The sequence below is a fragment of the Eschrichtius robustus genome, chromosome 20 (genome assembly GCF_028021215.1).
Source record: "Eschrichtius robustus isolate mEscRob2 chromosome 20, mEscRob2.pri, whole genome shotgun sequence".
In the NCBI taxonomy this organism is placed as follows: domain Eukaryota; kingdom Metazoa; phylum Chordata; class Mammalia; order Artiodactyla; family Eschrichtiidae; genus Eschrichtius; species Eschrichtius robustus.
In genome coordinates this window covers 43,100,140-43,124,509 of record NC_090843.1, presented here as the reverse complement: position 1 = coordinate 43,124,509, position 24,370 = coordinate 43,100,140, and the positions used below count along the sequence as shown (strand labels likewise).

At 33.6% G+C, this 24,370-nt stretch overlaps 1 protein-coding gene across 5 annotated transcripts in view; it reads right to left on the bottom strand.

The window, feature by feature from the left end:
• Positions 1–1,509: 1,509 nt before the first annotated feature.
• BRIP1 (BRCA1 interacting DNA helicase 1) overlaps positions 1,510–24,370 on the bottom strand; it is a 204,673-nt gene continuing 181,812 nt past the window's right edge. For 4 of the 5 annotated variants that reach the window (XM_068529684.1, XM_068529682.1, XM_068529685.1 and 1 more), the window contains 3 exons: positions 15,839–15,921; positions 13,341–13,574; positions 10,829–11,767 (listed from right to left, as the gene is read on the bottom strand). In XM_068529684.1, coding sequence (XP_068385785.1) covers positions 11,019–11,767; positions 13,341–13,574; positions 15,839–15,921 — 1,066 coding nt within the window. In that variant the 3' untranslated portion in view covers positions 10,829–11,018. Of the gene's footprint in view, positions 1,553–2,723; positions 2,781–8,390; positions 8,471–10,828; positions 11,768–13,340; positions 13,575–15,838; positions 15,922–24,370 lie in introns of those variants that run through there. The other variant, XR_011071764.1, reaches the window with a different exon arrangement.

The window sequence follows — 24,370 nt, the reverse complement described above, 5'->3', positions numbered from 1 at the left end:
TACACTCCACTCTCCCAATCTCTTTTGGGATTGAATTGCATTTGTGCCTGGAAGTCACTGAAAAAAGAGTAGTGGAAACGGAGAATGAGGAGACATTGCATGATGTAGCTAAGAAAAAAAATTAACAACATAGCCTTTCACTTCAAGCTCAAGGGTATACAGATGAAATGGGAAGGATTTGTGTAACAATAAGACTATGAATCTATGCAGAGTTGTAGTTCTCAAAAAAACTTCTTATAGTCTTCCATATTGCACTAAGCCCAAAAGTTCTTAACAACCATATATTCATTTTTTGATAAATGAGTACATTCCCACAAGAAAGAATTTCCAATTCCAGGAAAAAATATTGAAATTGGTCAAAGCTGCAAAATACTAAAGGGAACATTATTAGAACCATATGATCTGACCATGTTTCTGCAGACATTTGTAACCTAAGTAAACATTCAGACTTGTCATGAATGGTCCACCTTTGAGGGGGTAGCAGCAGGGAAAATCCCAAGTTATAGTTTTAAGTGTTTTTTATGCTTAAGTATTGAATGAATGGATATTATCACAGAACTTATGACTCTCAGTTTTTAAATGGGTAGAAAAGAAAGTTTAGATGAATCCATTGATGTTGAAAATGGGTAAATAGATGCTTGGTTATCTGAAGACAGGACTTTGGAATAAAAGTAATGTTTCTCCTTGGCCATATTGCTTCTAGGAATGAGTGCAGTTTAGGATTATTTCTGAGTGAGTGCAGGGCCTGGGATAAATCATAATGTGTGGCCTAGTCCCTTCTACCCAACATTAAAAACAGGTATTGGAAGAAGAAAAATGAACATGATGAACAGCTTTGAAAGTGGCCAAGAAATTGTAAAAGGGCAGTAGGCAACCTGAGACTTATTTATGCAAAAGAAAAAGGACTTGGGTTTATAGGTCATTTGTTTGTATATAATAAGCATCCATCCCATTGTTTTTTAGGAAGAGCTGGCGGAACCCAGTCCCTTTTATCCTGTAGGTTGCTTCCATGAGTTACTGCCCATCCTTTACCCAGGTCAAGCCTGTTGACACATGCATGAGATCTGGATTTGTAGCCCTTGGGAATACTTTTTGGCAGTCATTATCAGACACAGATAGATCAATGCCTCATCTGTCCCAATGTGGCATTTCTTATTTATACATTTTTGTTTTGAACAGAGTTTGAGATTCTGTTTTATTTTTTCTTCCTTTGCAATTCTTGAGACAGTGGAACTTATTTTAAAAAGCGAATTAAAAATTGCTTTTCATTTTAGAAGTCACATGAAAATGAGAAAGGTGCCTTATTTACACTTGAAGGCTTTAGAAAACAAGGAAGCTATGTAGTCATTAAGTTTACCTTCATTATTCACTGAAGTCTGATAAACCATTTATGTGGCTTTTAAATGGTTAAGGGCAGCAATGTCATTGGTGACATAAAATACATTTTTTTCTTCTGATCTGTACTCAACTTTTGTACAATTTAACATTCAGAAAGATTCTCTGGAATCTCATCAGCATGGTATTCTTAGAAAAAGCTTTCCAAAAAAAATTCCTAAGAAAAGAATAAGATGAAAAACATTTAGGAAAGGCATAGCACACTAACAATGGTATTAGTTTCCTAAAAACAAACAAACAAACAAAAAACTACTGGATGCAGTAATTTATTAAGGTGTTTGTATATGTATGTTAGTCAATCAGAAGACAACTCAATGGAGAATTATTGCACATAGTGGTAACAATAAAACAAGTATATTATCATTAAAATATATTATCAGCAATATGTATTGCTTCTCATAAAAAACTCTTTAGTTAGATGAAGTCCAAAGAATGAGATTGAGGGGCTTTATAATTGGTATCTTAATTTTTAAATTCTTGGTTGTCTAAAATTGTACCTTTCTCTTAGACTGCCTTGAGGCTAAGTTAATATGAATTAAACTATGTTAAAAACCGTGTGGCGTGTTGCTATCAATGTCCTTTGCCTAGGTACTAAATCACTCTGGGCCTCAGTTACCTCATGTTTAATATAAGGGAAGTAGATGACTTCTAAAGTTCTGGCCTACTCTAGAATACTAAAACAGTAATAAAAGTATAATAAACAAATAAAGACAGTACCTAACTAGAAGTTGCCAGTCTCAAGATAACATGATTCAGTTCAGTTTGTGGAACTAAACAGTTCCATAAATTGGGTACTTACTATTTTAAAGCATGTACCAGATGCAAGAGTGCCAAAGCAAACAAGGTCTTAATTTGTACAAACATACAAGTCTGGTACAAAAGACAGAAGCAAAAATAAACAACTTAATGTTGAAAATACTATGTTGAAGTTGTGCACTGCAGGGGGGAGCAAGAAAGTTATGTGAAGTATACTTAATGCAGTTGGGAGGACATGGTAAGTTTTCAGAGGACTAATGCCTTAGTTGAACTTCTCAAGATGAGTATGAGTTTGTCAGATAAAGGAGAAGGGAACTCTGCACAGATGGAAGAACACTAGCACAGGCAATGGATGTGAAACAGCATGGTTTTGTTTTAAAAGCTATTCTTAAGTATAAAGTTAGCACAGGGTGCCAGGAGACGTTAGCAAAGACCAGATCACAAAAGTCTGGTATGTCTTAGAAAACAAACTTATGGTTACCAAAGGGGAAAGGGCAAGGGGATAAATTAGGAGGTTGGGATTAACACATACACACTACTATATATAAAATAGATAACCAACAAGGACTTACTGTACAGCACAGGGAACTGTACTCAATATCTTGTAATAACCTATAAGGGAGAAGAACCTGAAAAAGAACATATATGTATATATGTATTTGTATTTATATTTATATATATATTAAACTGAATCACTGTGCTGTACACCTGAAACTAACATGACATTGTAAATCAACTATACTTCAATAAAATGAAAAAAAAAAGTCTGTTATGTTTTCATGTAGAGTTTTGACTTGATCTTGTATATAAAAAGATTTTAAACAGGTGAGTGAAATGATTTGCTTTTTAGACTAGCTAAACGGCAACAAAGTAGAAGGGGGACTTTCGGGGATGGACTGGTGGCAAAGTGACTAGTAAAGAACTATTACACTAGTCTAGGACTTCCCTGGTGGTCCAGCAGTTAAGACTCCATGCTCCCAATGCAGAAGGCCTGGGTTCGATCCCTGGTCAGGGAACTAGATCCCGCATGCTGCAACTAAAAGATCCCATATGCCGCAAGTGAAGATCCAGCATGCCGCAACTGAAGATCCCACACGCGGCAACGAAGATCCCGCGTACTGCAACTAAGACCCGGTGCAGTCAAATAAATAAATAAATAAATATTTTTAAAAAAATAACCATTATACTAGTCTAGAAAAGAGATTATGAAGGTCTGAATTAATGCAGTCACTGTGAAGATGGAAAGTAGGGGATAGTTGAGCGATATTGCTCAACTCAAAAACTTGGATGAGCTGATAGCAGTCAGCTGGATGATGGGTCAGGAATCATTAGCAAGTAGTTCAAAACAGGATACGATTATCCAGAGGAAGCATATCAACTGGGAAGGGAGCTGGGGTGAGAAAAGAAGCAACATGTAAATTTAGTCCAGTTACTGGTGGGTTAGGGAAGAGAGGGGAACTACTCAGGGAAAATACATGAGCTGAAAAGCAATGCTGAGAATCCAATCAAGACTAGACGCCATCTACTGTAGCGGCACCAATCCACACTACTGTACATAAACTTCAGCAGTGCTCAACTTTCCAGTGTAGTAACAGCAAAGACAAACTGATATTAAACTAGGTTTGGGGATTTTGCAGGACTGGGATAGAATGACAAAGGTGGATAGGAGTTCAGGACACCAGCGGGAGAATAGTTCCAGTGACTGATTATGAAGTCCAAACTTGGAAGTAAGGAAGAAAGACTGACGGAAGGAGGCTGAAAAGCTGGGAGAAAACTGAGGAGTAGGTATAGGAGGAGGAATGCAGTAGGGTATAGTGAATGGAAAAGGGTAGATGAAATGGAGGTGAAATCATAGGAGTTGAAGTCAGAAACTGAGGCTTTGGTATTAGGTATGTTGGTAAGGTGTTAAGAATCTGGAATTGAAAGTTATGACACTTTGGTACTAGTTCTGACTCGAATGTCACTAGTTAGCTATGTTACCCAAGGTAATGTTAAGCTTTTTGAGTTGTTTTAAGGAGATTCTTTTTGTCGAAAAATATTTACTAAGTACCTACTATGTGTCAAGCAGTATACTATGCTCCTGGATGGTTTCTACCCTCAAAAAGCGAATACTCCTTAATGGATGTTAATGTACCTTCATTTAATATTATTAAAATGTTGTAAAATTATTCTGGAAAATGCCCCTTAGGATAAAAAGTAGGATCGTGAGACTTGCTTTCAGAATTCCAAGACTATACCTTTCATAGAGAGATTCTGGAAAACAAAGGTGGACTAATAAAATCAATACAAAGCACAAAAATACGTCAACCATGACCTTGATTGTGGTCTCATTACAATGTTTTATTTTCCTCATTTATACGAATGAGGATAATACCACCTGTGTTGCTGACTTTGGCAGGCTATTCTGAGAACCAAATGAACTAACAGTTGTCAAAGCTCTATGATACACTATACTACATGCTATACTCTAAGGCACTACAGATGTACTTGTTATGTTCTTGTTTTGTTCCGTTTGGGTAAGATAACACTCAATAATCCAGAATAGAGAGGTTAAGAGATCTGAAGATGGGAACTTCAGGAAATGTAGCATATCCTGAAATTCCTCAAGAATATATTTTAAAATTGTGAGCATTTTTCCATTAAAATTAAAACAAAAATCTGTTAAGAATTTTCCTGTGTAACATAACAGATTATGCTGTTAACTTACAGATCCTCTATAATCATAATTGTGCATAACAGTATGCATATACTCAACAAACACTGCCTTGCCTGTATTACAGCTCCTACCACACTGTACTATAAATAAGTAAGTGTTTACTTATATGTGAATTAGGCTGTGAATTCCTAGTAGATATATCCTCGTCATACTCATCTTTGGTATCCCTAGAGTATAGCACAGCTCTTAATACAAAGTAGGCTCTCAAAATACATCAGATGAAAAAGTAGATGAATGATTAAATGCCAGGTAATATGAAAAGTGTCTGGATTCTTAGGGGTCACAGTGGGCCAGAGAGACAGACTTCTCAACAATTAATTGCAATATCAAACAACAAATACTACACTGGGACAAAGGCAGGAAAAATTAACTTTGTCCCAGGGTCATAACGGGCTTAAAAGGTTTACAAAATAGCTGTATTTTTGGCTAATCAATTAGTTAACATGAAATTCAATTCCTATTTTAGAATCCAATGTGTCAGAATAGTACTGTTTATGAACATCTCAGAGAGAATGCACAAAAATCTAACATTCTTTGTAGGTTAAAATTGGTAAAATCACACCCTTTGGAAAAAGAGAAAAAGAAAAGACAATCTCTGGCCCACAGCTGAAGGATTAGAGAAAATGTAAGGGATTTAATGCTGTTAGGGTAAGAATAACAAATTTGGAAAGAGAAGGGTCACTAGTCTAGAAATTAGTCAAACGAAATAGGCATTTATGAGAGCCAAGTATCCATATATAAAGTCCTGATAGAAATACATTATTAATAGAATGTATCAATTAATTTAGTCAGTAAATATAGTGTTGGGAGTACAGCAGTAAACAACACAGACTGCCCCCACCCCCACCAAAAATCCCTGCCCTATGAATCGTACATAGAATGTTCTCAGTGCAAATTACAGATTTCAGTGTTCTGCTGATGACATTTTTGTTTGTAATGTGCACACATTTTAAGATATAAAAATGAAATGTAAAAAATGGAAAATACATTTTCACAATATTTAACTACACAGAATTTTTAATAAAGCTCAAAGTGCCTTTCAGTGCTTGGACCAAATTCTAACAGGTTTATTAGTCCTTTTGAAGGTGCAATTTCAGCATACTGAGATAACAATTGTACTAGATTATTGTTGCAGTTTCCTAACAACTACCATTTGGACAGTGGTCCAACATTTATAAAGTACTTTCACATATTGCATATCATCTCATTTAATCATCACGATACTTTTCTTAGGTAGATACTGCTCACTTTTTTCACCCCCAGAAAATAAAGCTGAGGCTCAATGAGTTAAAATAATATGACCAAGGCCACTCAGTAAATAGCAGGGCCAAAACTCAAACTCATACTTTTGACCCCCAATTCTGTTATCTTTCTCCTTGTCTGATGTTAAAAAAAAAAAGCTTTTATGCACTCTATTGCATCTGATACTCATAATGTTTGATTTATTTCTTATGAAATTATTTCTTAACATTTTAAGGTGAAAAAACAGAAGTTCAGAGAAGATAAGTAACTTGCCCAAAGTAAGTCAGCAGGTGGTATCAGAACATGTTTCCATGTCTAATGGTAACAAAGCCCATGTATATTGCCAATCAACTTTAAAGACTGAAATATGGAAATATTAATACATCAATCTACCTTACTGTAATTTAGGTTGGTCCATACTAAGGATGGCACAGAGTAATTTTTTATATTTCCTACTGCCTTCTGCTTTAGGTAACCACAAGCAATAAACTCCTGACTGGCAAGGTGGATTCCTTGGGTCCTTTTACAACAGATACAATAAAAGAGAACAATGTTTGAAAGGATGGTTAACATTTAAATATGAATACCATAACACTAATTTGAAAAAAAGGGAAAATATACCAAGACAATACTTGATCCAAAATAACAACAATCAGTATTTAATATCTCTAAATCTTTTCACTATATATGAATCAAACATAAAAGACGATGGCATCTAACTTAGTTTACATAAACGACATGCCACCTGTACAATTAGTACTTTGTAACAGAAAGGAGACAAAGGAAACCTTTTAAATTAAGCTTTGTAAATACAGATGTAAAATAATGTGAAATGGTGAAATTTTGGGTAAAAGCACAAGAGAATCAAAATCACACAAGACCAAAATTAAAAAATACAAACTATAGGGGCTTCGCTGGTGGCACAGTGGTTGAGTCTGCCTGCCGATGCAGGGGACATGGGTTTGAGCCCTGGTCTGTCTGGGAAGATTCCCACATGCCACGGAGCAACTAGGCCCGTGAGCCACAACTACTGAGCCTGCGCGTCTGGAGCCTGTGCTCCGCAACAAGAGAGGCCCGCGCACCGCGATGAAGAGTGGCCCCCGCTCGTCGCAACTAGAGAAAGCCCTCACACAGAAACGAAGACCCAACACAGCCAAAAAAATCATAATAATAAATAAATTTTTAAAAAATGTTTAAAAAATACAAACTATAAAGCATACTAAAATATGTACCTCACTGTGCCTTGTTAACAAATATTCCTTTTAATCAGAATTTACCATTAGATTTTCAAAGGTTAATTTCTGGGAATGCAATTTTTGTTTTCCTTGTAATACATTGAAACTTGTTTATTACAGAATAGAATTTGGTATAAGATGGGTTGTTTTGGATCTTGTCCAGGAGTTCAGTTACTGAAAGCACTTCATTATAAGATGGTTTCACCAATAAGGTGATCCACTGGCTCAGATCACATGGATATTATAACAAGGCCCCATTGTAGAGTACAGGAAGCCAGGCAGCTAATGGTCTATCAAATGAAACCTTAAGAAACAAAATGCTTTTTTTTTTGGTAGACATGAAAATTGTTTCAGGCTAGAGAATCATAAGCTTAGGTCATCTATTTAAATTTCTGTTTCCTGAAGTGATGTCTTCATGTTTAATCGCTGCACAGATACTTTATATTAAAGTTTTAGCTTCCTTAGACATTCACTATTTGATGTGGTGTTAAATTTATTTTTTATTATGAAAAAGTTCAGAAAAAAAAGTTGTTTTAATACTGCCTTTCTATTTACAAAAAATTGACTGCATTTGTCTATAAAAATAGACAAGACTCTACCACAAATTCGTAACGGTTAAAGTAAAATCTTGTGCAGCTTACTGATAAATCTGAGGCTAAAAAGATCATGAGCAAGAATAATTGTGCAGTAAGCAAATACCAAAATAATGCCATCAGAGATTAAATAACTACAATAACCAGTCTTTCAAGTGATTTTACAATAGGCGTTTTGATTTCATGAAGTTTTATAAGCAATTTCAAAGAATTAAATATTTTGAATGTGTTTTACTATAGGAACATAGCATGAGAAGGTCATATTGCAGAAAAATAATATGGAAAAGCATGTGAACTTAGAAACAATACAAAATTAAAAACCACGTAATAATTAAATGCAAAGTAGTAGCACAAAGAGTTGTCATTAATTTCCAACACAATTATTAAAGGTTTTAAATGATTCATGTAAACTTTATAAGTCAAGTCATGAAGCATCTACTCTTCACAATGTACCTTTCTTCCATGAACCAAGCCCTTTCTCCAGCTGGTAGTTTTCCTGGTTCGTGGCCTGTATGTTCTATGTATTTTCAGCCCTTAAATAAATTCAGTATTAGATGATTATTTCATATGCATGGAATGGGTAAGGCAAATTACTTGATAAACAATTTCTATCTTATATATCTCAGCCTTAAAAAATAAACGAGCCAAATAACTTACCCTTCCTACTATACAACGATTCTTTATTGTCAGTTTATCTCCTATCTATCTATCTATCATCATTAAGGAAGTCTTCATATAAAGCGAGAGTGTACTCCAGATACATGATTGATTTACCAAGTAATAACTGAGGGCTTGCCATGTGTCAGATACTCTTTTAAATGCTTTTACATGTTTTAACTTAAACTTTCTAAAACATCTCTTTAAAAAGTATTTTATCACTAATGAAAATGTTTTACCGCACACTCTTTATAAAGGCTAGACTTTACTTCTTGCAATACCATACTGGTCAAAGCTGTGATCTGAGGAGACTATATACCTGATTCAACCGTGACACCATTGTACAAAATTTTTGAAACACCTCTTGGAATTACTAAAAGCTTGTGCCACATCTCTATGTACATTCTCAGTAATGGAAATTTTTAGCCTCGGAGAGAATTAGATTTTGGAAAGAATAAATTATATCTAGGGAAAGGGATGGTATTTGAGATCAAGCTGGAAAATAACACTAAGATATGACTAAAAAATAATGTGTTTGATTTTTCTCAGGTAGTTTACCAATTCTTCTAAGGGCAATTTTAAGGATTCAAAAATATTTTAATTGCAGCACTGGTAAAATAAACACTTGCTTCCCAAGTTATTATGTACATATTCATACAATTATTCATGTTACCTTTTATACAAATGGTTTGCTTTATTTTAAGCATTTTGCAACCAAAGCAAATGAAAATTGATTCAGAATAAAATATCAACATATATTCCTTTAAATTATGGATTTTTAAAGCTGAAAGGGATTTGCATGATTTTATAGTACTAAACTACACATTTCACAGATGAAAATAATTCCCCAAAAGGCATGGTGATTGTCAACATGACTTAGAAAATTAGCGGCAGAGCCAAGAATAGAGCCCAAGTTTCTGGTCTTCCACCTGGTATTTTTTCTACTACCACACCACCCTTTATGTGTGGATTAAGAACTATTCCAAAGAGGACAAATGATTTCACCCTTTCAAAACAATTTAAACATTACCTTCTAATCCAGTGTTTAAAACTTTTTACTGATCACCTAAGAAAAAGATCTAATACTAGGTGAGACTGAATATATCCCAATCTGCAGATAAATTCTTTAACTGGTAAATTATCAATTTAAATTTCTTTGAACTATGCTTAGAGTTGTAACATCCAATGCTATAGAAACAACTAAGCTGTATTCAATATAAATGTCATCAAAATGAAAGTAAACATATGCATGTATAATAAATCATTGTTCCAAATGAATATAAAAGATACCTGACTGCTGAGAATTTTGACTTGAAAATAATAAACCGCATCAACAACTTGAACAGCTCATAAAATTTCAATTCAAATCACTCCAAGAAGCCTAAATGTCTATTGAGTAACAGATGTTTCTTGGAAAAGATTGGTGAATGTATTTTTGGAATGATGTCAGAGAAGAGCTACTTTTATAACCATTTTTGATCAGAAGTGTAGCTTCATTCACAAAAACAAAGAGTCAAAATTTACAGAAAAGTTTACTGAGCTATAAGGGAACATTTTTCAGCTACAGTTACATGTTTAGCTTTACTTATTAAATTTATATTTGAAGTTTTCTATCTTAGTTGCATAACTGAAGCCTTTATGCTAGAACATGTCACTTTTTTCCACAATGGTGATGAAGCTAAATAATTAGAATTGAAAATTTGCAGTCCTTCGTTTGGCATTTTACAATTTTACATAAATTTGTTTAAAACATGCTTGGTTTTGGTTTAACAAACAAAAAATGTAAAACAATTTCAATTAAAAATGCATGTAGTTTTCTTCCTTAATTCTTACTTATAAGTAGGCAGTTTAATACAGGAATATACTTTTCAAGAAAACTGATTTCTAAAAAAAAAACCTCAGACTGATCTGAGGTAAAATCTACAGTGAAACATGACTGAGGGGTGACTGGATTAGATTGCTATTAATTTCTACGCATCAGTATGAAAAGAAATGGATGAAGAGGACTACAAAATACAAATATTTATGTGAAATTTAAAGTGCCTTAGGAAACTACATATCTTCCGGATTGATTAATTTAATATTGCATTTAGCTAAGGAAGACTTGGAGGAAAATATTTTTTATGAATCAATTTATCAAAACTTGAGAATAGTAAAACTTATATTTCTAAACATAATATAGACTTTGGATTAAAGTGAATTATATATCTCAAATTAAAAAAAAGCTGTCACTTATCCAACATACAAATTATCATTTACAATAGAGTTTAATATAAGCATGACGACATGTTTTTTTTTGTTTTTTGTTTTTGTTTTTTTTTGACGACATGTTTTTATACCTTGACAGTTAAGTATTATTACCTAATACCAGGGAACACATCTTTATTTTTGGAAGGAGACTGTTTAAAGTTCTTTATATCCGTTTCATGAGTTTTTTCCCAGTTCCAATTCACTTATATGAGTCGTTTTTACATTACTACCAATGTCATCAACTTTACTTTCTTTAATATGCATGAGTCTATTCAACTTTGTGCCTGTGCAATCCTCAGCTTTCATTTCTCTGACTGAATCCACTCCTTTCATAGTTTTAATTTCAAAAAGATCTTCAGCTAAAATGCAATTTGAATTATTAGCCAACCTGTTGTCTCTATCAGTTCCAACTAGTTTATTCTTTTCTTCATTTGTATCTATGGGATCATAAAGTTCGGGTGTAAAATAGATAGATTCATCCTCCGCTTCTGTTTCAAAAGCTGTATTTGAAGTAGAAAGTTCAGCTTCTTCACATACTAGAGACAACTGAATGTCTGGATCTTCTGGATTCAGAAGAGTAGCATTAATCCTTATTGATGGAACAATGGTTTCTGATTGAGGGCATGGTCCAAGTGATGTGTTTACTGTCAGAGAGGAGGACTCATATTTACCAGTGAGGGGCAAAACTGCTTCACATCCCTTTTCTGTTTTGAAAGTGGAAGAATTAGAGGCACAGTCCTCTGATGACCTAAACTTAGGTGTTCCAGTCAGAATTTTACCAGTAAGATACCGTTCCAGAAAATTACTGCCAGACCAGCTAACTCTGTTTGTTTGTTTGTTGAAGGTTGGGCTTGTGGATCTGGAAATCACAATTTTTTCTGCTCCTACTGCCTGGGCAGACTCTTCCAACACTAACGGATCATCTACAAATACAAAGATATGAGTGTTAACTTTCTGCTCCTAATGTAATATTTGTTATATTAAAACAATTTTTGTTAGAAATACTGAAATAACTGTATAGGATACATAATTGAGAGCCCCATAACAAGTAGTAGCAGGACTTCCATCCTAGAATGGAAGCATTCTAAGCAATCCATCTTAAAGCACAACATGTTAACTCTGAAAGGAATCTTAGGTCTCCAGTGGTTCCCAGCCCAAGTTATAATGCTGTCTGGTAAACTATCAAATTCCACACCTCAGAAGGGACCTCAGAAGTGAACAAGAAAAGACAGGGCAAAAAGGAAGAGGAAGAGGGATGAGTAAAGGAGGGAACAGGCTGTAAAAATGCCTTAAAAATCCACTAACCAGTGATTGAGAAAAACTGACCTAGACTAATTCCCTTAAGGAAACTGACAACCACAAAGACTAAGTTATTTGTTTAAAGTTATAGAATTGGTTGGTAATCAGACCTGGACTAGAACCTAGTTTTCCTGATTATCAGTATAATGGCCTCGAATTCACTATGACATTTAGTTAGGATAGAAGCATATACTATAAAATAAATATTTAAAAAGTGATATATTAAACTACTATTATATATTAATTAAAATAATTAAAATGATATCCAATGATACAGAACAGTTTGGCAAACTTTTTCTATAATAGGCCAGACAGTAAATATTTTAGGCTTTGTGGATCACACTGTATCTGTTGCAACTACTCAATTATGCTGTTCTAGTGCAATACATACAACTACTCAACTCTACTGTTGTGTACAATATATAAATGATTGGGTGTGACTGTATTCCATTAAACTTTACTTACAAAAACAGCAGGCCGAATTTGGTCCACAGGCCATAGTTTGCTAATCCCTAATGCATTATATTCTAATATATTTTAAACTATATTTTAATTTTCTAAATTATATTTTAATCCAGTATATTCTGATATTTTAAAATATTATTTTTTATCATTTAGAATAAATGACTCTCACGTCTCTAAAATAAGAAATTCATGTAAGACAATTATCTATAAATCAGGTCAATTTTTAATATCACCTTTAGAAAAACATTACCATTTGCATAGTGCTTTACAATGTTGTGATATTTATCATCTTATTAGATCTTTACAAACCAACCTGGAGGGATAGGTAGGCAGATATCCCTTCTAATAAGACTCAAAAAGCTAAGTGACTTGCTCGGTGGTGGGGTGGCGGGGGGGGGGTCACAAAGTTAGTTAGCGGCAAAGCTTCTAAGTGGAAAACCAGAAAATATGTGTGGCTCTCCTGACAAAAATTTGTTCCCATTCTGATACATCATACTATTTCATTATTTTATGATAACACCTTATATTACAATAACCAACATATTTAAGGACATTAATCTGTAGCATAACAAATATCATTTCACTAAACACAATGAAAGACTTTTCTACCAAATGTAAATGGTTAGAACTTTTCATACTTTTCTCCTTTCTGGAGATGATGCCTCTTGGTAAAGATGGACTTTTATCTATCATTTTAGGATACTGTAGCTCTTAGACACATTTTTACTTTACCTTCCCTAGGATACTCTGGTGATAGATGGCTTGCTGCTTCTAATAAATAAGTTGAGGTATTATCCTTCAAACAAGCCACTGCAAGCGTAGACTCATTGTCCTGTATAGATTTTCTTTCTTCTTTGTATATATCATTGACCTTTTGGTGCTTTTTGGAAAATTCAGCCAAGGACTCCAGCGCACTCTCAAAGGTTGAATGGTGCTGAATCAGCTGCCGAACCCACTTAGAAAGTCCTAAGGCAAAAAGTAAACCCAGCAAAGAAACTTTGGTTATTCAGTGAAGATATCATGTATTAAGAAAAAAAAATTAGGTAACTTCTCTGGTGAGGTAATCTACTTTGAATTTACAGGATACAGGGTGGTTCTCAGCATTTTTCCTGCCTTTTTACCTTCATATGTACAATATGCTCTTGTATCAGTAGCATTTCTCTTTACATGCAGTGATTGCCAACTCGATGGAGGGAAGAGGCAGTGGGAGTAGAATGGAGATGGGAAAATGTATTATTTTTCAATTCAGAATAACTGGGGAATAAGGCAAATTTAATTTTATCATAATTCCCCACAAAAAATTACCTACCTTTTAATTGCAGAGAAAATACAAGTTCTAAACAACACAATCTTTTATTCCAACTTTTAAATTTGACTCCTTGAGCAAAAATAAATTCAAGATTACAGTCTCATAGGTTTTTTTGTTTGTTTGTTTGTTTGTTTCCCTTCTCCTTCCAATTCCAAATATATCAAACTATTCTGGGAGTAAAAGGAATAACACTGTTTTATGGGCAAATCATGTCCTATCTGAATATTTATTATATAATTATTTTTAATATATAAATAATCAAGTTTTAAGGGACAAGATTTGACCCTGTGACATGTGAAAACTGCATAAAAATAAACCATATTAACAGTATAAGGTGTTTCGGAGTATGACTCACTTCAGAATGAAATTCAGATATTTGGACTTTAGAAAATAAATATTCTCTGCTGATGTTACTAAAACTATCATCTTTTGGAGTAATTTAAAAAGTCACTATGGTATTTTAAGTTGAGAGAAAGGTAAGACAGGGCTTCAAGCAACTTGAACTATTATACTTTCATTTCAAATACATTCCTTTAGTTTTTTTGTTTAATGGAGCTTTTCTATCAATTATTCTTATGCGAGTTGAATTTAAACAAAAATTAGTCATCAAATGGAATTTGTATGTTGTTGTGCTGTATTGCCTAGATAAGATTTCAAAGTTTATGAGTCTCAGAAAAAATAAAAACCTTACAGAAAATAATGAAAAATACTTAATTCAAAAAAATCTCTCAACAAATCTGAACTACAAGGTAAAAATTTCAGTTCTAGATTTTAAAATAAGAAAAAAAAACTTAAAACAGCATTTCTTTAAAGTTCTTTATTTTTGTTTGCTTGGGGAAAATAATTATACCAAATAAGAATATGAAAATTTCCCAAATTGAAAAACTTAGCGTTATAGTTATTGCTTTCATTTTGAACTTTTTGTGATCAAAGAAAGCCTTTTCAGTGTAAACTGTCAGTTTACTTTTGAAAACTTGAAAGAATCTGAGCTCCACCTGCTGACTAAACATAAGCACTTAACATTTGTTTTTGGTTATATCTTGGCCTTGGCTTGCTTTACAGGGAAACAGAAGAAAAGACTAATAAGGCAGCATTTCCTGCTTCAATCCAGGTGGATATGTTTTAATATTGAACCAAATATAATAACTAGGCTCTGAAATATAAAAAGTAGAGTCCATACCCATAGACAGCTAATCTGAAACAAATTTTAAAAATTAGCATCTTTTCATTATAGTATGGTATGAACTTTTTAGCTCTAAAGATAACAATAAAAATGCAAGTACTTTCAACAGTTCTTTAATAACAGATGGATTCCTGGTATTGATTCGGATGAAAACTATAGGCACACAGTATTTGTTCATTTGAGTGGGGAAAAATGACCATGTACTTGATCTTGCAGCATGCAGTGGTGCTTTTTTTCTTTTTAGAAAATACTAGCTCTAATATAAACTCTGTAACAACTGAAGCATTTCTAAACAAACAAACAAACACACACACATACAACAATAAAACTCAAATAATCCAGAATGAAAGAATAAAAAGAATCCTAAGCACCAAAGGATTGCTTGTGTGCTTAAATGTAAAAACTTAATATTTCTTGGAAAACTCATTTCTGTGGAATAGCTTTTTCCCTGACAATGGGAAATAAATTACTGCTATGTTACTGAATCAAATTCCACATTCTGGTGAAATTGAAGGATCTTGATTGATTAATACTACGCCAGTAACCAGATTCTCCTCTATAAAGATTTTTTGTAAACACAGAAGCATTAAAAGGCTAGATTTCCAGTCAATGTGAATTTTTCCATGTTTGATCTAGTAATTCAAATTCTCTATCCAATTCTTTGTCTTTAAAAATAGAAGTCATTAAATACCAGAGATTGTTACTAATTCTTACTCTAAGCCCAGCTGAGAATCTTACCAGATATGTATCGACTTGGGTTACTCCTGAAGCGATCATCCACTAGAATAAGAGCTCCCCAATCATTTTTGTGTCGAATACACCTATAAAAAATAGGGAGAAAATGAAATAAATATAACAGTGAAAATAAAGCCACATTTCTAGTGGGACAGACAGAAGGTTGAGAAAATCAATGATGTGTCAGGTATCAAAATCAATGACATGTCCTTTAATCAAAGTCATTATTATGAGTAAAGTTTTTAGAAACTACTCAGTACAATGTACCAAAGTAGGTGTATAAAAAAACTCTCCTACTTTTGCCAACTACTGATAACATACCCAAAAATGTTACATGCATTCTATTTTGAAAGACAAGAAAATTATAGAAAATATTTCCCAAAACCTTCTTTACACACACAATATTTTTTTACCTTAAGTATTATATTAGCTGTAGGTTTTATGTACATAACTTTTATTCTGGTTTAACAAGTTTTTATCATAAATGAATAAGTTTGTAAAAAAATTTTTGCACCGATTGATATAATCATGTAGTTGTTCTTTTTAGACTGTTAATATGGTGGATTATACTGGCAAAATTTCAAATACTGAGCTTGCCTTTCTTTCATCCCTAACCACCATGGTCATGTGCATTATTCTTTTTATAGATTGTTGGGTTCAATTTGCTAATTTTTAAAATTTTAAACATTATTAAAATTTTTTAAATTTAGTGGTTTTTCAGTTTGCAGGGCAGAAGTTGAGACACAGATGTAGAGAATAAACGTATGGACACCAAGGGGGGAAAGCGGCGGGGTGGTGGTGGTGGTGGTGTGATGAATTGGGCGATTGGGATTGACATGTATACACTGATGTGTATAAAACTGATGACTAATAAGGACCTGCTGTATAAAAAAAAAATTCAAAAAAAAATTCAGTGGTTACATTTACAAGGTTCTGCAACCTATACCACTGTCTATTACAGAACATTTTTACCTCACCAAAAAGAAACCCTGTGCCCATTAGTCACTCCCAGTTACCCAGATTATTCCTCCTAACCCCTTGCAACCACAATCTACTTTCTGTCTGTATAGATATACCTATTTTGGACACTTCATATAACTAGAATCATATAATATATGTCATTTTGTGTCTGGCTTCTTTCACTTAGCATGATGTTTTCAAGGTTACTTGTATCGTGTATCAGTACTTTGTTCCTTCTTATGGCTGAATAAGATTCCATTATATGGATATACCATAATTTGTTTATCCATTCATAAGTTAATGGGCATTTGGGTTGTTTCCACCTTTTGACTATTATGAATAATGCTACTATAAACATTTGTGTACAAGTTTTTATATGGATACATTTTAAAAATTCTCTTGGGTATATACTTAGGAATAGAATTGCTAGGTTGTATGGTAACTCTATGTTTAACTTTTAGAGGAACTGCTACATTTTTTTTTTCCAAAGCAGTCACATAATTTTACATTTCCATTAGCCATGTATGAGATTTCCAATTTCTCCATAGCTTCACCAACACTTGTTATTGTCCATCTTTTTCAATAGATGTACCATAGGAGGTATGAAGTGGTATTTCACTCTGGTTTTGATTTGCATTTCCCTAATGAATAATGATGTTCTGCATCTTTTCATGTGCACAATGGCCACGTGTGTATCCTTTTTTGGAGAAATGTCTATTTAAATTATTGGTCCAAATTAAAATTTCATTATTTATATTTTTATTGTTGAACTGTAAGAGTTCTTTATATATTCTGGATACAAGACCCTTATCAGATACATGATTTGCAAATATTTTAGAAACCGCTGCCTAATCCAAGGTCAAGAAAATTTATACCTTGCTAGTCTTCGATCCATTTTGAGTTAAGTTTTGTATATGGTGTGAAGTAGGGGTCTAACTTCATTCCTTTCCAGGTGGATATCCAATTATCCAAGAATTATCTGTGAAAAAGACTATTCTTTCCTCATTAAATTGTCTTGACACTTTTGTCAAAAATCCATTCACTGTAAATGCATGGGTTTGTTTCTGGACCCTCAATTTTACCCCTTGTTCTACATGTCTGTATTACATCAATACAATACAGTCTTGATTATTGTAGTTTTGCAGTAAGTTTGAAATTGAGAATTGTCAGTTCTCCAGTTTTGTTCTTTTTCAAATTTTTTGTGGCTATTCTGGGTCTCTTTCAATTTCCATATGAATTTTAGGATCAGCTTCTCAATTTCTGCACCAAATCCAGTTGGAATTCTGGTTGGGATTATATTAAATCTGTAGATCAATTTGGGGGAGAATGCTATCTTAATAATAATGTTTTCCAACCCATCATCATGGAATTCTCCCATTTATTTAGAAATTTCTTTCAACAATATTTTGAAGCTTTCAGGGTACTTTCATTAAAGTTATTTCTAAGTATCTTGTTCTTTTTGATGCTACTGTAAATAGAAGTAACTTGATTTCATTTTTGGATTGTTCACTGATAGTATATAAAAATGTAACTGATATTTGTATAGTGAATATGCATCCTATAACTTTGCTGAACTTGTTTTAGCTCTAAACAGTTATTTATTATGGATTCCTTAGGATTTCTATGTAGAATATCATGTCATTTGCAAATTTAATTTTACTTCTTTTCCAATCTGGATATCTTTTATTTCTTTTTCTTGCCTAATTGCCCTGGCTAGAACCTCCAATACAATAATGAATACAAGTGGTGAGAGTGGCCATCCTATTTTATTCTCAAACTTAGGAGAAAAATGATGACTTTCACCATTCAGTATGATGTTAACTATTGGATGCATAGATGCCCTTTAAGGTTTAGGAAGTACCTGCTATTCCTACTTTGTTGAGTGTTATATTGTCAATTGCTTTTTCTCATCTTGAGATGATCTTGTGGTTTTTGCACTTTACTCTTATAGTGTTACACTGATTTTAGTTGAACCAATAAACTGGCAGGGTGTTGAACCACCTTGCAGTCCTGAGATAAATTCCACTTGGTCACTGTGTACAATCCTTTTAGTAAGTTGCTGGATTCAGTTTTCTACTTTTCTGTTGAGGATTTTTGCATCTATAACCATAAGAGATACTGCTCTGTAGTTTTCTTGTGATGTCTTTGATTACTCTTGGTATCAGGCAACACTGGCCTCATAGAATACATTGGTACATGTCTCCTGTTCTATTTTTCATAAGCGTTTGTAAAGGATCCTCTTTAAATGTTTGCTAGAATTCATCAATGAAGTCATTCTTTCCTGGGCTTTTCTTTTGTGAAATTTTCGTATTACTAATTCTTCCATCTCTCCACTTGTTATACATCTATTCAGACATTCTACTGCTTGAGTGTCAGTTTCCATAGCTGTGTCTTTCTATGAATTTGTCCATCTTTCTTTTTTTAAAATAAATTTATTTATTTATTATCTTTTTATTTTTGGCTGCGTTGGGTCTTTGTTGCTGCACGTGGGCTTTCTCTAGTTGCGGCGAGCAGGGGCTGGTGGCTTCTCTTGTTGCCGAGCATGGGCTCTAGGCACACAGGCTTCATTAGTTGTGGCATGTGGGCTCAGTAGTTGTGACTTGCGGGCTCTAGAGCACAGGATCAGTAGTTGTGGCACACAGGCTTAGTTGCTCCACGGCATGTGGGATCTTCCCAGGCCAGGGCTCTAACGTGTGTTCCCTGCATTGGCAGGATTCTTAACCACAGTGCCACCAGGGAAGTCCTGAATTTGTCCAACTTATCTAAATTATCTATTTTGTTGTCATACAATTGTTCAAGTATTATCATATAATGCTTTATATTTCTGTAAGTTTGGCAGTAACAACCCCTCTTTCATTCCTAATTTTAGTAATTTGAGTCCTTTCTGCATTTTTTCTTGGTCAGTCTAGTTAAATGTTGTCAATTTTCTTGATCTTTTCAAAGAACCAACTTTTGTTACCCTGACCTTTACCTTTATTTCCATTCTAATCTCTACTATTCCTTTGATCTGCTTGCCTTGGGTTTGATTTGCCCTTCTTTCCCTAATTCCTTAAGGTAGAAGGTTAGAGTACTGATTTCAGATTTTTTTTTTTTCTTAATATAGGCATTTATAAAAATAAATGTCTCTCTGAGCACTGCTTTCACTCTACCCTCAAAATTTTGGTACACTGTGTTATCATATTCATTTATCACAAGGTATTTTCTAATCTCCCTTTTGATTTCTCCTTTGATCCACTGGTTAGGAGTATGTTGTTTAATTTCCACGTATTTATAAGTTTTAAAATTTTCTGTCTGTTACTGATTTATACTATCATTCCACTGTGATCAGAAAAGATACTTTCTATGATTTTAACCATTTTAAATGTATTGAGACTTATTTTGTAGCCTAACGTATGGTCTATCCTGAAGTATGTGTCATGTACACTTGAGAAGAATGTGCATTGTTATTGTAGGGCAGAGTGTGATAAATACGTTAGGTTTGTAACTGTTGGTTTATAGTGTTGTTCGCGACTTCCCTTTTCCGTTGATTTTCTTTCTAACTGTTCTATCCATTATTGAAAGTGGGGTATTAAAGTCTCCAACTATAATTGTTGAATTAATGGAGTGAAAATTTTTTTAGAAAATTTCTAGTAACAATTTTTGTCTTAAAGTTTATTTTGTCTGGTATTAGTATAACCAAATTAGTTATCTTTTGTTTACTGCTTGCATGGTATGTCTTTTTCTATCTGTTTACACTTGATCTAGTTGTGTTTTTTAACCAAAGCATTTATCTTTCAGGCAGCATATAGTTGGATCATGTTCTTTTTAAAAAAATTCATTTTGCCAATCTTTTTCTTTTGATTTGAGTGCTTAGTCCATTTACACTTAATGTAATTACTGATAAGGTAGAATTTACTTAGCTATTTTGCAAATATCCACTTTACTATTTGTTTTCTATGTCTTTTTTGTTATTGTTCTTCCACTATTCCTTCATTACTGCCTTATTCTGTGTGCAATAGATATTTGAGTTATTTTATTAATGGTTGCTTTGAGGATTATAATAAACACCTTAATTTATAAAAATCTATTTTGGATTGATAGCAACTTAATTTCAGTAGTATACAAAAACACTGCTCCTGTATAACTCTGTTTCTTCCCCCCAACCCTTGTGCTATTACTTTAACGTAAATTATATCTTTAACATTGTACACCTGTGCAGAAAAGAGTTAACACAGCAGGCCAACTTGATTATCCCTAGAAAGGCCTGCATATAAGGTAAGCCCTTGGTTGGTGTTTAGATTTCAGGGAGGGTTCCAATCACTAACTAAGAAGAAAGTCTCACTGTGTCTACAATGTCTGTGGGAAAATATGGTTAATGCTGAACACCTGCTTTGCTTCTGAGAGTCTAGAGTTTGGGGAAATGTTAGGCAGAGGCTGCCTATACGACCAGCCCAAATAAAAAAACCGGGTGCTGAGTCTCTAACAAGCTCTCCCGATTGGCCATTATTTCACACGTTACCACAATTCATTGCTGGGAAACTAAGTGTGCCCTGTGTGACTCCATTGAGACAGGACCCTTGGAAGATTGTACCTGGCTTCCCCTGGAGTTTGCCCATGTGTCTATTCCCTTTGCTGTTTTTGCTTTGTATCCTTTCACTGTAATAAATCCTAGGTGTGCATACAGCTATATGCTGAGTCTATCACTGCTCCTGGTGAATAGCTGAACCTAAACATCGTCTTTGGGACTGCCAAGACAATGCCTATTACCACAGACTTAAGTTTATTGCTTTATGCAGTTGTTCTCAAAAATTAAACATGAGAAAAAGTTATTAAAATATAGTTATATTGTTTTTTATATTTACCTATGAAATTACCTTTACAGATGCTCTTTATTTCTTCATGTGGATATAAGTTACTGGTTAGTGTCCTTTCATTTCAGACAGAAAAAGACTCCCTTTAGTATTTCTTGTACAATAAGTTTTCTAGAGAGTAATTCTCTCAGTTTTTATTTGGAAATGTTCTACTTTCTCCTTAATTTTTGAAGGATAGTTTTGTTAGATATAGATTCAATTGACAGTCTTTTTCTTTTCTTTTGGCATTTTAAACATGTCATTTCACTGCCTTCTTCTCTCCATGGTTTCTAGTGAGAAATCTGCTTAAATTATTGAGGATACCTTGTATAATGAGTTGTTTTTCTCTTGCTGCTTTCTAGATTCTTTGTCTTTTGACAGCTTGATCATGACATTTCTATGTATGGATCTCTTTGAGTTCAAACTACTTGGAGTTTTCTGATTTTCTTAGATGTGTAGATTAATGTTTTTCATCAAATTAGAGAAGTTTCCAGCCATTACTTTTTCAAAAAAATCTTTGTTTCTTTCTCTCTCTTCTCTCCAAGACTCTCTTTATGTGTATGTTGGTATGCTTGATGGGTTGTACAGGTTCCTGAGGCTATCTTAATTATTCTTCATTCTTTTTCTTTCTGTTCCTCAGACTGGAAACAAATTCTTTCTTCTTCCTGCTCAAAACTGCTGTTGAGCCCCTCTAATAAATTTTTCATTTCATTTATTGTACGTTTCAACTCCAAAATTTCCATTAAGTTCTTTTTTAAAAAAATTCTATCTAACTATTGATATTCTCCATCTGGTGAAACATCATTCTCATAGTTTCCTATAGCTCTTTAGACATAATTTCCTTAGTTCCTTGATCATATTTAAAATAGCTTTATATACTAACTACAACATCTGGACTCCCTTAGGGATAATTCTTATTGACTGCTTTCTCCCCTGTGTATGGGGAATATATTCTTTGCACATGTCATAATTTTTGTTGAAAAGAGTACATTTTAAATAATGTAATGTGGCAACTGTAGAAATCAGATTCTTCCTCCCTCCCCAAGGATTTTTGTTGTTGCTGCTGCTGTTGTTGTTGTGACTTTTCTGAAATCATTTTGTAAAGTCTGTATTCTGTCATGTGTGACTATTGCTAGGTCAGCTTAGTGGTCAGCTAATGATTAGACAGAGATTTCCTTAAACATCTGGAATCCACAGTCTCCCATTCTTTGCCAAGAGGTTTTGCATGTGTTTTTGGATACATTTGTGAGCCTTGATCAGGCAGGCAAAAACTCTAGCTTAGTCTTCACTTCCTGCTTCAGCAGAGCCTCAAGGTCACACAGAGGTGAGAGCTTAGGACCTTCTCAGGTCTTATGAGCATGTGCACTTCCCTGGGTCATGTGCACAGTCCTAAACATTCCTACTAGAGTCTCAGGAATATGTCGGAACTTTTAAAGCCCCCATGGACATCTCATTTTCCAGCTTTTCTCTTTAAGCTTTTCAGTTAGTTTGTTATTTGTCCCAATTTTCATTCATTGTCTCAGGAAGCTGTGAACTTAAACAACTGCTTAAGTGAGCTCTGAGACAGGTGAAAATTTCCCCATATTATACTTTGAATGTCTGCAGGATATGTAGTAATATCACCTCTTTTATTCCAGATATTGGCAATTTGTGGCTTCTCTTTTTTTTTGTCAGTTTACCTATAAGTCAGTAGATTTAATTGATCGCTTTAAAAATGGATTTTATTGATTTTTTAGTTTCATTGATTTATATTCTTTTCTTTTTTCTGTTTGCTTTACATTTACTTTGTTCTTCTTTTCTAGCTTCTTAAGGTAGAAGTTTAGATAACTGATTAGAGATCTTTCTTGTTTTTGAAAATAAACATTTAATGATATAAATTTCCCAGTGAGCTCTGCTATAGCTGTGGTCCACAAATTTTGATATGATGGTTTTCATTTCTGGTGAGTTCACAGTATTTTCTAATTTTCCTAACACATCCTGTTTTTCCTATGGATTTTTTAAAGATGTTCTTAATTTCCAAGTACTTGGACATTTTTATGTTATCTTTCTGTTATTGATTTCTAGTTTGTTTATTTGCAGCATGGTCAAAGAACACACTATGATTTCAAATCCTTAAAAAAAAATTTAAGTTTATCACCCAGGATATTGTCTAAATTGGTGCATATTGCTTGTGTTTATTCTGCTATTGTTGGGTGGAGTGCTCTATAATGTCAATTCAGTCTAGTTGGTTAATAATATTGTTCAAGTCTTCTATCTCTTTATTAGTTTTCTGTTTACTACTTCTATCTATTACTGAGAAAGGAATTTTAAAGTCTCCAACCATGCTTGTGGACTTGTCTATTTCTCTATTCAGATGCCAGCTTTTGTGTCATGTATTTTGAAGCTCTATTTTTAGGTGCATACACATTAAGGATTGTTATGTCTTTTTGATAAATTGACCCTTTTATCATTATGTAATTTTTCTTCTAACACCCCAATAATTTTCTTTCCTCTGAATTCTTTGTCCTGATATTAATATAGTTATTCCAACGAGTTCATTGGTATTTTGAATTCTGGTCTTCTTCTGCAATCTGTCTACTATTATTCACTTTTCACGGTACTCAAATAGCTGCTCCATGAATTCTATCTAGCTTTTAAAGACAGTACAGAATGCACTTACTCCATCTTATCTAGAATTGAAACCTCCAGACTCTTTATTTTTTTAATGTTTATTTATTTTCTTATTGTCATCCATTTTATACACATC